At 38.3% G+C, this 12,622-nt stretch overlaps 1 protein-coding gene across 1 annotated transcript in view; it reads left to right on the top strand.

Annotated features, from left to right (window-relative positions):
- The window catches only part of ANKUB1 (ankyrin repeat and ubiquitin domain containing 1), a 34,944-nt gene extending 23,872 nt beyond the window's left edge, over positions 1-11,072 (top strand). The window contains exons 4-5 of the mRNA XM_004674907.1: positions 5,571-5,685; positions 10,139-11,072. Of these exons, the coding sequence (XP_004674964.1) occupies positions 5,571-5,685; positions 10,139-11,072 (1,049 nt within the window). The remainder of the gene's footprint in view (positions 1-5,570; positions 5,686-10,138) is intronic.
- The last annotated feature ends 1,550 nt before the right edge of the window (positions 11,073-12,622 follow it).

Below are 12,622 nucleotides of genomic sequence, written 5' to 3'. Positions count from 1 at the left end.
GTCTTCTTGTATTTCTTTTAACAGTGTTTTGTAATTTTCTTTGTAGAGGTCTTTTACCTCCTTTGTTAAGTTGACTCCCAGGTATTTGCTTCTTTTTGTTTTATTTGAAAAGGGGATGGTTTTTTTTTTTTATCTCTGTTTCTTCTGCTTGCTTGTTTGTGTATTGGAAAGCCTCTGACTTTTGTGTGTTGATTTTTTGGCCTGCTACTTTGCTAATAACTCAGGTTTTTAAATTCTCCTCTGTGATAAAAATGGAGATAGGGTTTGAGTGTGATGTTCAGAATTAGCAGATATTGCTGCAGGTGTCCTGTCCATGGACAATACCTTCCCTAGAGAGAAAATGTAGAGAAAGTTGTGTCCAGGGCAAAGGGGCTGTACTCAGGACACACTGAAATCAGGGCAAGTGGACAACAAGGAAATGAGTAGGAAAAAGAAAGTTAGACCTAGAAACTATTAATATCAGGACAACTGGGACTGTGCATTGCCACAGACAATGTTTCTAGGATGTTGGTAAAAAGTCAATGTCTGAGAAAAATATTTTGAGTTCATTTAAAAGTTATTGATATGATACAAGAGAACAGATTTAATAAAGTAGGTGGAGATAGAAAGATTGGGAAAATTAAGAAGATAGTAAGGAGAAATGGCTTTTTTGATGGTAGAATTTTAACCCTTATCAAGAATTTATCAAAGCTAAACATCCCTAATTTTGTGGCTTGATACTTTGTGGCATACCACATAGGTCAAATGTGTGTGTAGGCATAAGTTCAATGTCTGAACCTTTCCTTATGTCATGTTTTATGAGACTGGTGTTCATTTTAGTTCCATTTCTAGCTCTTAAATCTCTATTTTAGCTTTTGATTTCCTCCTGCTTAGCTCAGTGTTTCTCTGCTCATTATTTTGTCTGTATTCCATGAAAGTTTTTAATATAGCCCCCTTTCTGTAGCAAGTGTGCCTAAATGAGTGTGTGAATGCCTTTCTTTTAGAGGATTGCCGCGTCTGGCTGATAAACACAAGTCTGTGTCATGGCTTTATCAGCCCGACCACCTGGCCGCCTTGACACGCACAACAGGGGGCACATTCCCCGGAGCCCCGGGGGTAATGTGCTAACTCGGCACCAACAGAGGATTACACCTCTTGTATTTTTTTTTTAAAGATCTATTTATTTGTGCATACAGAACTGGGGTACAGGCCAGAGGTGCAGGGATGGTGAGAGGCTTCACCAGAGACAGAGCGGGGAGCAGAACAGGCAGATCCACGAAGTACACTGCTGAGGGGAGCAGCGGGCGGGTCAGGAGAGGTCTGCCACGCCATGTGGTCACCTCCGGGGCAGGCGGGAATTGAACTCATGCAGAAGTGGCTTTAGCTTCTCAGTGCTGTGCTTTAACCCACTGCACCACCAGGGAGGGCCATGCCTTTGGTATTTTGCCCTGAAATACCTCATGACATGTGTTCGTGACCAGCCCCAATGCGTCACGACTGAGAAACTCAGGAGCAGGGTCCTGTCAGCTCAGATCTGAGATTTGGCCTCACTCCAGAGTCCCTCTACCATCCCTTACAAAAAAAACTGAGGCTCAGAAAGTTAAGTGATCTTCTCAAGACAATGCTACTAATGAGTAGTATGTACTCAGGACTGGGTTCTTTACAACAACCTACACTGCCAACATCATGCCTATAGCATACCTACTTTTATTTGAAATTCTGAATAATGTTTGCTTGCTTTCCCTTAGGTAATGCCCAAGCCAGCTAAATGATTTTCACAATTCATCAGGAAAAGTGCAAGTCAGATAGACAAATATTGATGAGAAACATGGGACCAAGGGACAGTAGGGGAGGGGTGGAGACAACATGCTAGAGGATGCGCTCTTGCTTGAGCCTGCTCTCTGTGTGACTTAGCTATGGGTTTGCAAGTAGTGAGAGGAGCCATATCTGGTAAATACATACAATTTGGGAGGTACTCTTTTCAAAAATAACCAAAAATTAAGAACAGAGAATTTAGAAAAATTGTCATTAATTTTGTTTTTATTTCATTTCAACTTTCCAGTTGTATTTTCTGGAGCAACATAGCATTTTCAAGTAAATTTCTATGTTTTAGCAAAGTTTCCAAGCATACAAGGAATTTAATGTGTGCCAAAGAAAGCATCAAAGAGCAACAGGAATGAAAGGATTACCCAATTATTGTTGCTAGTGTAGTGAACTTGCTTAGAAACTGGGTACTCAAAATTTGATAAGAGAAAGACTATTCATTATTTTCTTGGTTCTTTGAGAAATTAGATATGGTTCATAGCAACGAACTGAAATGGGCAGCTTTAAAACCTATCATGTTTATTCTTTGATAGGGATTTAAGGAAGAATAAAATACAGGGCTCGATGAAGGTGCCCAAAATTGATAAGGATTTAAATCAAGTATCTTCTCTGTAGCTTTCAGAATCAAAACACACCAGCAGTAAATAGGTTGACCTAGAGGGAGTTAAAAATCTGAGGGTGGTCCCTCCCTGGTGATGCAGTGGGTTCAAGCACTGCACTAAGAAGCTTAAGCCACTTCTGCATGAGTTCGATCCCCACCTGCCCCTGCCCCGAAGGAGATCCACATGGCGTGGCAGATCTCTCCTGACCCGCCCACTGCTCCTCTCAGTAGTGAACTTTGTCAAGCTCCCTGTTCTGTTCTCCACTCTGTTCCTGGTGAATCCTCTCACCCTCCGGATCTCTGGCCTGTATCCCAGTTCTGTATGAATAAAAATAAATAAATAAATAAATAAAAAATCTGACGGTGAGCAAGCATTTAGGGAAGAACAGATGGACCAGGAAGAACCAGCATGTACACATATAGCAGAGTGAGGTTAGCTTTCAACAAGTCCTCCAGGTGGAGATCCTGGGCACGGTTGAGCAAGTAGCAATGGAGAGATAGAGGAGGGCAGAGGTAAACCTCAGATATATTTAGCAGGGGCCTGGTAGATGAAAAATATAGCATCCAGGTAGTGAATGAATGAAGCACAGAGGTGGGCAAGTAGACCAGTTGTTGACATCAGAGCTCTGACATGCTATAACAAAAATCTAGTTCCAGAAATGGGGTTCAGAGTAGGAACTTTAATTACAGACTCAGAGAACAGTGCTGGGAGCAGTGTTCTAAAACCCAAAAGCTGGAAAAGGATTCTGGGATTTACACTTTGGGCACAAGGTGAGGGCTTGGTCAGGAAAAACAGGAGTGGGCTGCTGGAACGGTAAAAACATCTGAGCAAATAAACAGGAGCATGACCTTAACACCAAACCTCCAAGCCACTGGCTTAGAATCTGAAAAATTCAATTCTATGGAAATTATGTTTATCCTCTGGGCTTGGGGGTAGACTGGTTCCTTACCTGGAGGTAACATGGCCTCAGTTGTGCACTAAGGAGGCTGAGGTACAGCACCTGACTGAAATTTTCTGGTGCTCATCTGTGAATAATTTTCATAGTAAAAACTGAAAACATGGCAACTCATTTAGCTTACAAGATGAGCAATTGTAGCAGTTTTTAAAGTTATGTTGCCTGTCCTACCCATAGGAATCACACATTTTATAAGAAAATGTAATTACAGTGAAATACTAGAGAGAAACAAAATCTATCATAAAAAGGATGATCCCACATTTTGGGAAGTGGCATCAAGGCATTTCTATAAGCAATATGTAGACTCACTGCTTGGTTTCTATAGGATAAATTACATAGCTCTCCTGAAAAAAGTGAATTATTCCAGCTGAAGTCAAAGCAATTTAGGGGAATGAGGACAGTAATGCAGATCTGGCTCTGTGAATAAACAAAACAAATAGAAATCAGCTAACAAAAGAAAGCAAGGCCAAGGTCAAGAAATCCAAAAATCAGTATAAGATGTAACAGTGGAAAAGCTGCATTTCAAGATTCTAGATTATAACAAAGCTATCCAAAAAAGGGAGGGATTTTCAGAGAGAATATAAACTTGGGTATATGAGGACCCACGGAGTGGAAGAAAGAATGCAAAGAGAAAGCAAGAGAAAGGCGGAGGCTTTCTAGGTATTGAAAGAATCCCAAAGATGTAAATTCCAGGCCAAATTCTACTCCCAGGATAACCTTAGGCAAGACACTCCTATTTTGGGGCTTTACCTTCCTTAGTCTATAAAAAAAACAACTGAGTTGGCTGTTCTTTAAAGAGATTTATCTTCAGTAACTCTAAGATTACAGGTATTACAAACTACCAGTAACTGAGTGAACAAATTTAGAAGTTTTGTATGGCCCCAAAGGGGAATGAGAACTTTCTTTCCTTCCTTTACTCAATCTTTTTCTCTGTTCTTACTTGCAAGTATTTATAATCAACCTACTATGTGTCTGAGCCTGATAATATTTATGGATAAGCCCGAGTCTCTCTCACACACACACATACATGCACACACACAATCACACAATCACACCAATTCCTGCTGTCAAGGCCATCATATTGATTCATTGCCCAATGATAATCAGCTATCACGGTTGAACAAATTAGATTCTTGTTTGGAGACAAGTACCATATAAAGGATAGAAATATGGGCAGAAGAGCTAGATTGTCCTGTTCTGACTCATGGTTCCACTACTTACTGGGTATGTAAATCCTAGGAAAGTTGCTTCATCATAATGCCCCTGTTCTTTAGCTGTCAAATGGAGAAAATAATACAACCTATTGCTTAAGGCTTTGTGAATTTTAAATTAGTCTGTTCATGAAAAGAATTTAGAACAGGCCCTTCCTGGTGGCACAGCAGGTAAGAACACACAACTGCAAGTTAGCTGCAGCTGCTTCAGTACAAGTTCTATTCCCAGCCCCCAAGGTGATCCACATGTCTCAGCATACCACTCCTGACCCACCCGCTGCTCCCCTCAGCAGTGTACTTTGTCGATCTGCCTGTTCTGCTCTTCTCTCTGTCTCTGGTGAATCCTCTTGCCGTCCCTGCACCTCTGGTTTGTTCCCCAGTTCTGTATGCATAAATAAATAAATTTAAAAAGAAGAATTTAGAATAATGTATGTGCTTAACATTCAATAACCACTAGCTGCACATATTCAGTAGATTATTATTATTAAAATTGTGAGTTCAAATTAGAAAATGTAGAGAGACAAAATGGGTTATCAGTAATGGCAGAAAATGAAAAGTATCTAAAAATGTTGGGTCATTGCAAAAAGTATTGCATGCCCACCAACATTTCTGTGATAGGACAGAAACTGTTAGTAAGCAGGGGTAGCCTATTTTTAGAAAGAAAGGAGAAGACACACAAAAATACATAGAAGAAATGAGGAATAAAGAAAACCCAGATGGGACAGATGGGGTGTGGTTACAAGAAACATTTCAGCATTATGTTCAATCACTATGTAAATAAAAAACTAACAATGCATAGAAATTAAATGAATTTTACAAGTCAAAGTAATTCGGCATCTTTTTCTACTTATTCCGTATTACTTTTCACCTAGAGATTTTACATATATTTCATGGCTTTGTGGAAAATTATCATTAGATGTTTTAAGGGTTGCCAATTCACAGTAATAAACTGACCTATAATGTAATGGACTAGTAATGAGCTAGAACTCCTTTCTACAGGCACAACACTTCGCTTGGATGTCTGGGATGGATGGAAGGAGTTTCTGATGGGTTGTCTCCTAGGACGAAAATTGGAAGTTCAACGCTATTTATCAAATGAAGCACCAGTACTTAAGTATGGAGATAAAGCAAATGAAAGATTAATTTAAATAGTTTTCCAGCTACCATAACTCTTTGAGTCTACAGTTCACTCTAGAGCTGGGGTCCGCCCTAGGCCAGTCCCACTTAGCATGTCTAATCCACCCTCAAATATTGAAATATTTGCTGGAATAAGACACTAGAGATGTCACCAGCTTTGGTGAAAGATTGTAATTTAGGTAGACTCTCTTCAGGAAATACCAACTACTTAAATGAGTGATCTTAGCTTGGTTTGGATATCAGACTTTTATCAGTGTCTCAGAATAAAAGACACTTGCTTAATATTAGCAGCATCTTCCTAAGCAATTGTGTAATTTTCAAATTGTATTTAAGACAATTTTGCCATACATAAAGTGTAGAATGCATAAGTGTAGAATGCGCAGGAGGGTAGACTCATAAAATAGTTTGTTTGCTGCAGCTAAATGTTTAATTAGCTAAATGCTTAAGCTAAATGCTTAAGACACTGCCCTTTAGGTTTTAATTTAATGGTACTTTAGAACAGTGCCACCTTGTGGGTGATTCAATTATATTTTTTACAGAAGTTTCACCTGAGTTCTAAAACTACAAAATTCAAATTCTTAAAATTAATTTATATTTTGAGGTAGTTATAGTACACTTATTTAATGTGTGTTGCATTATTACTGCTAATAGTGCACATTTATTGAATATTTTGTGAAAGACACTGTTGTATTTAGCATCTCATCTTATACTTGTGACTATTTTATGAGGTGTTTATTATTTTATTTTGTTTTAAAGTTGAGGAAATAGATTCTATGAAGTCTGACTAATAAAATTTCACGTGTTAAAAAGAAAAAAAAGGTATCAACACAAACAATATAACTCTGTGCAGGTGCTTAATCATTTATTTCCACTTCTATTAAACTTTAAATAAAATCCAAGAGCTTGAGGAATGTTTATGATCAAATTGTAAGTTCCCTATAGTCCTCCTCCAGTGGACAAATGTCTATTGAGTATTTTCTATGTACTTTACAAAATCATATAAAATTAGCAACAAGCAAGATATGTTCCCTCCTTCAAGTCATCTTGCTGCCCCAAAGAAAAAACAAAAAACAAGTAGTCAATTTCTGGAGAAGTATAATTGCAAAGAGTTTAGGATTATAAACTTCAGTGTCCATTTTACTGACTTCAAAGTTCTACTTGCTATTGTGTAAACTTGAGCAAGTTACATAGCCATCATGTACCTCTTTATCCTCTTCTATAAAATGAGATTGATCATAGTATCTATCTCATAAAACTGATACAGCGATTAGATGACCTAGTCATAAGGAACTTAAAGGGCTACCTGACAAAAATAAGTACATGCTACATACATGGTACATGTACTTCCAGGTACATGAGAAGCAGGTTATAAATGTCATTACTACTGCCATTCAGTGTGGAGTGTGTTATGACATAACTTAGTGCAATATGATAAAGGAATGCATCGTTTGGACAACTAAGGCAGACTAAGGGGATTAAGTAAAGAATCTTGAGAAAGGGATTTAAGTTGAGACCTATAGGGTTCTAACTGAACTCAGTGGTAGGGAGAAGAAGATAGATGTTCCTAAACAGATGGAATTGTGTATATAAAGACCTGTGGGCAAGAGAATAAATTGAAGGAACTAACAAAAGTATCACAGAGTAAACTCAAATGGGAGGAAGTGAGTGACCCGTGAGGAAAGGTAAGGGAACAAGCTCATGTAGGCCCTATAGCAATGTAAAGGAATTTGGACTTTATGTTTAAAGCTTTGGGGAGACATTGAAATTCATGGAAGAACCAAGATGAGATCTGTCTTGTATTGTAAAATGATGACTCCTGTTAACTTGTAAGGAGTAAAGGAGTAGAATTAGTGGGGCTTGAAGTAAGTTTATGGCACAGACGCAGAGATGAGAAGAAAGATTGAAAAGAAATATCTTGGTTGTAAAGCCAACTGCTCTAATTAAAAAATTAGGTATGGGAAGAGAGAGAGGGAAGATATGACAAGGATGGAATCCAGGCTCCCAGCTTGATAACAGGATGGATGAAAGGTCTATTCTTCTAGGAAGAGACGCCTAGAAAAGGAGTAGGTCTGGGGGAGAAGATGAGGAGTTCAATTATAAATATCTTGAATTTGAAGTGTTTGTTGGATCCCTAAATCAAACTATCTATTTGAATGAAAGATGTGGGCCACACCCTTGGAATTGCCAGGGGAAGAATAGTTACTCAGTTGCCCAGAGACTTCAGAGGCATTTCCACAGGAGGCGTTTTTTCCTTCCAAATCAAGAAAACTGATCAAAGTAAGAGGTAGTTATTTGTAGTAATAAATTTTTTTAAAAATGAAATATTGTCCCTCCCTGGTGGCGCAACGGGTTAAGGTGCAACACTGCCAGCTGGCCGAAGCTGCTTAGGTGCATGACTTGATTCCTGCCTCAGAGGTGACTCACATGGTGCAGCAGACCTCTCCTGTCACCCGTTGCTCCCCAGCAGCAGTGTACTTTGACAATTTGCCTATTATGCTCCCCATTCTGACTCTGGTGAATCCTCTCACTGCTCCTGCACCTCTGGCCTTTACCCCAGGTCTGTTTGCATAAATAAATAAATCTTTAAAACATATTAAAATGATTTATGAACACAAATGCCAGCATAATAATTAATTGTAAGTGCCAGAGTGTGTCAGAAACACACACAGGTTCTGGGCAAGTTATCTTTCTCATATAGAAAAATTATACTGGAAGCCATATATACATCAACCATGGTGTGATAAGCATGCACCCAGACAGGAGAATTAGTTATGTAGTAAATTTGGGGTGATATCAAGCTCATCTGCCTCCATCTCTACAATCGAGTCAGATAGCCCTACCCAGAAATATCCTAGTTGATGGCTGCCAGTACTCTGTCTTGTTTATCTCATTATTCTTCTCTGAAAAACCTTTACCAGTTATTCAACTTAACTTACAGGGGATTGGATGGAGTTTAGGAAGACCAGTGTGTCTACAGTACAATGACAGAGTAAGGAGTAGTGGGAAGTAGGGGAGAAAAGGGAAAAGGGGCCATTTGATCAAGAGCCTTTGTAGACCAAGGAGAGCAGCTTGAGTTTCAATTGCAGTGAGAAGCTATTGGAAGGTTTTGAAAAAAGGATAAACAATACCCTCTAATATATGGAATGAAAACAGCATACTGCTGTGTGCAGAAAACAACACAGAGAAGAAGAGACCAGTTAGGAGATTACAGTACTTGTGGTGGTGCTGGTGAGGGGAAAACTATTCGTTTAAGTCAGAGTATCAGTAGAGACTTTGGGAAGCCAGAACATACGACCTGTTTAGAAAAGACAAAATGTTCATATTTCTAATATGTGTTAAAATAATCCAATTAATACAAACCTTGACATTTTTCTTGAGAATTTGATTTTCCATTCTTTTTCTTTTTTTGTGATTGCTTAAATTTTACTTGGAAATTCAATTTATATATAAGATATAAGGTGGTATTATGGTTCCTTAGTTTAAAAGGCAATTTAACTAATTACATTGTACTATTGCTGAAACTGCACACATTGATTATACTTTAATAGTTTTTTTTAAAAGATTCATTTATCCATTCACACAAGAAATAGGGTACAAGTTAAAGGGCTAAAGGTGTGGAGGGTAAGAGGCATCACCAGAACAAGTAGACTGACTGAAATGCACTGCTGAGATGAGTGTGGATGAAGCAGGAGAAATCTGCTGTGCCAAATGAGTCACCTCCCTGGTTGGGGATTGTAACTGTGCTGCAGTGGCTTTGGACAGCTTCATAGTGCTGCCTTTTATCCTGTTGTGCCACTGAGGAGGGCCCTTTAGTAACGGTTACATCAGCCTAAATACATGCATACCTCAGAGAAGAAATGAATATGAAATATGAAAAAATGTCTGAAATATTGCTTAGAAAGCACTGATTGCTATAATTATTGCTATAAACATCATTCATTACTTAGGAGTAATGAATTCATTCATTCAGAACTTAGGAGTTATTGTTCTTATGTACAGAAACTGAGCTGTCTATCACTACTCTCGTGAGTAAAGTTTCTGTTGCATACATAATTTAAATTCATTTTGGGGTAAGATACAAACTTTGTTTCAAATCCTTAAAAAATAGTTCATAATCACTTTTATCAAGATTTATGGGGAAAACATTTGCTTTTTCATGAGAAACTGCTCCAAGACAATGAGTTTGAATTATTGAATGTGCATAACAGGATAGTATGAACAGGCAGGATTTGTGCAATTTGAATTTAACCTGCACGCTACTACATGCCTTTTTGGAAAACAAAACAAAACAAAACAAAAAGCAAAAAACAAACAAAACGGATAAAATTAGAAAAAAAAAACATTTTAGCTAGACAATTTTATGACTATTTAGTGCAACTATGTTTGTTTACCGACTTAAACAACCCTTTCCTCTTGTTTCTCTCATTCAGGTATCAGAAAAGGGTGGCCCTGTACATTGCCGCCTTTTATGGGCACATTGAACTCACTGAATGGGCCCTGAAGCAGGGTGTATGGCCCAATGAGGCAGTGGGTGTTCACCCCTATCGAGTGTGGTGCCATGAAGCCCTGCATGCAGATGTCTCTAAATGCCCCATTCATGCAGCTGCAGAAGCTGGCCAACTGTTGATTCTAAAGGCCTTTGTGCACTGCAGTGTGCTGTGTCTGGAATGCAAAAATGCAGCAGGACAAACTCCACTGACCATTGCCTTCAAACACAAGCATAAAGACTGTGTATTATATTTGCTGGGCAAAATGTGGTCCACAGTTTCATTTTTGAAAATCTCACTTCCCATGAGGATTTATATTAAAATAAAACAATGGGTCCTCAGGGCTCAAAGTCACAGCCTTCATAAAAGGTGGCTTCGTGGAACAAGGGTCTTTGGGACAAAAGTTGGAGACACTGTGATGGTGGATGGTTACACCAAACCAAAAATGACCTCCAAGAGCTGGCACAAGGCTGGGAACAAGGACTCCCAATTCCCTGCGAACAAGCTGTCACCTCTCAGGGAGCAAACTACAAGCAGGAAACCTGTTTATCCTCTGGCAACTCCAGAGCTAAACCAAAGAAGACAAACCCGCAAGTTTCCTCTGCTGGCAGATGCAAATCCAATCTCTGAATTCCAAAGACAGCAACAAAATCAGAGATTAGCTACTTCTGGGAAAAAAGAAAATCTTGTAAAAAATATATATCTCCCCCAAGTCCCACTTCCCCTGGTGTCAAGAGTGGGCTATTCACATCCCTCGTTTTACTGTACAACACCTGGTGCTGACTTTTTACTCTGGTCCTCCTTCTCGGCTTTCTCAGAGCACGATGGGAGGACTCCAAGGGAGAATGCCATCTACTGCTTGGCTGTGGCAAGGTAATGTTTTTACGCATTTAAGGGCAAACTTCATACAATTCGTCTAAGTCAGGGAATGAATGGTCCATGAGCCCGATTTTACCATGTCATGAAGGGCAAGTTGTCCCAATGCGACAGTACTCAGCCTCAAGGAGACCATCATAGCTCATTCTAGGACTAAAAGAAGTGATTTTATTTACCAGTCCAATCTGTATAGTAAGTAAAGTTTCCCCTCAGGCTTTCAGAAAGAAAAGAGACATAGTGAAAAAAGTTACATCGATTAAAGGGTCTCTGGTTTCTTCCCTGACCCTTAATTTTTTAATGTTTGTAAGAAAATGCTCATTATAATGAAAGGGAAATTAAATGTAGGAGGGGGACATGAAAAGTTTTTCATGGAAGACAGGATGATAATGAAAAAAGGTGAATAAAGAACAATCTCATCAAATCAAGCCATTAAGAGCAGACTTACTGGAGGAGGAAGAGAGTTCTTTATTTGCTAGGATGATCCAACTGACATTAATTTTTTAAAGTAATCAAGTATCATACTTAAAAAGATAAGCAAGTGTATCTGAGGAGAACTTTTCATGTACATTCATTTCATAAGGTAAACTTCTATATGTTGATCATCAGATTTCACTGAAAACAACTCTGATCATATGTCAAGCCCCATCCATTTCTCAGTAGATATTATTGCAAGTTGATATTACAATAAAAATAAAGATTTGTGGGTAACTTTTCCCTTTACTCAATGTAATGAGGAAGAAAGGATAAACAAGTCTGTATTAACTGCCTTTCTGTAATGGTCTGTATTTCTACTTTATTTCAGCTAGGTTGTTGCCACCTAGTGGTGAGAGTAATTTGGGCTGTAATACCCAAAATAATGAAGTTGACAATAAGGAAGCAGCTTAACAGTTTCTTTGTTAGGATGTATAAAATTCTAGAGAAAGACTAGTTAAACAGTAATTGAAAAAATTATATGAAACACCTTAAAATAAAGCTGTAACTGTAAGGGAATAGTGATTTGTTTTATCAACAAATGGACCTTAAAAATGGACTTATTTTCCAAACCTTATCCTAGTCCAATGCAATACTAGACTTTGCAATATGAAAAAATTCAAAGTGTTTATGTTTAAAGTATATGTGTGTTTGTGTGCACGGTTTGGGGTGAGAAAGGTTTTCAGTGTCTACTGTTTAGTGCTTTCTGGGAGAACAATTGAGTTGTGAAATATATAGCAAAATGCATAAGGAATGCTAATCTCACATTTATGACTCATTGAATTTTTTCATTTTCATAATCCATGTAACCATGTTCCAATCAAATGTACAATATTTCCAGCTAACCCAGAATCCTTCATGCCCTTCCTTTAAGAGTCAATAACCATTCTCAGATATAACAATGATTTTGCCTGTCCTTGAACTTCATGTAAAACACATTACATGGCATATATGTCGATGTCTTGATTTTTTTTTTCTCAGCACATTGCCTATGTGATTCAACCATGTTTTGACATGTATGGATTCTTCCTATTTCTCTGTAGTAGTTGACTTCCATGTAGCATCCATATGATATTTGGA

This window comes from Condylura cristata, unplaced genomic scaffold (genome assembly GCF_000260355.1).
Source record: "Condylura cristata isolate star-nosed mole 26May11 unplaced genomic scaffold, ConCri1.0 scaffold00003, whole genome shotgun sequence".
Classification (NCBI taxonomy): Eukaryota; Metazoa; Chordata; class Mammalia; order Eulipotyphla; family Talpidae; genus Condylura; species Condylura cristata.
The sequence above is the reverse complement of the archived record's forward strand: the minus strand, read 5'-3'. Positions and strand labels throughout refer to the sequence as shown.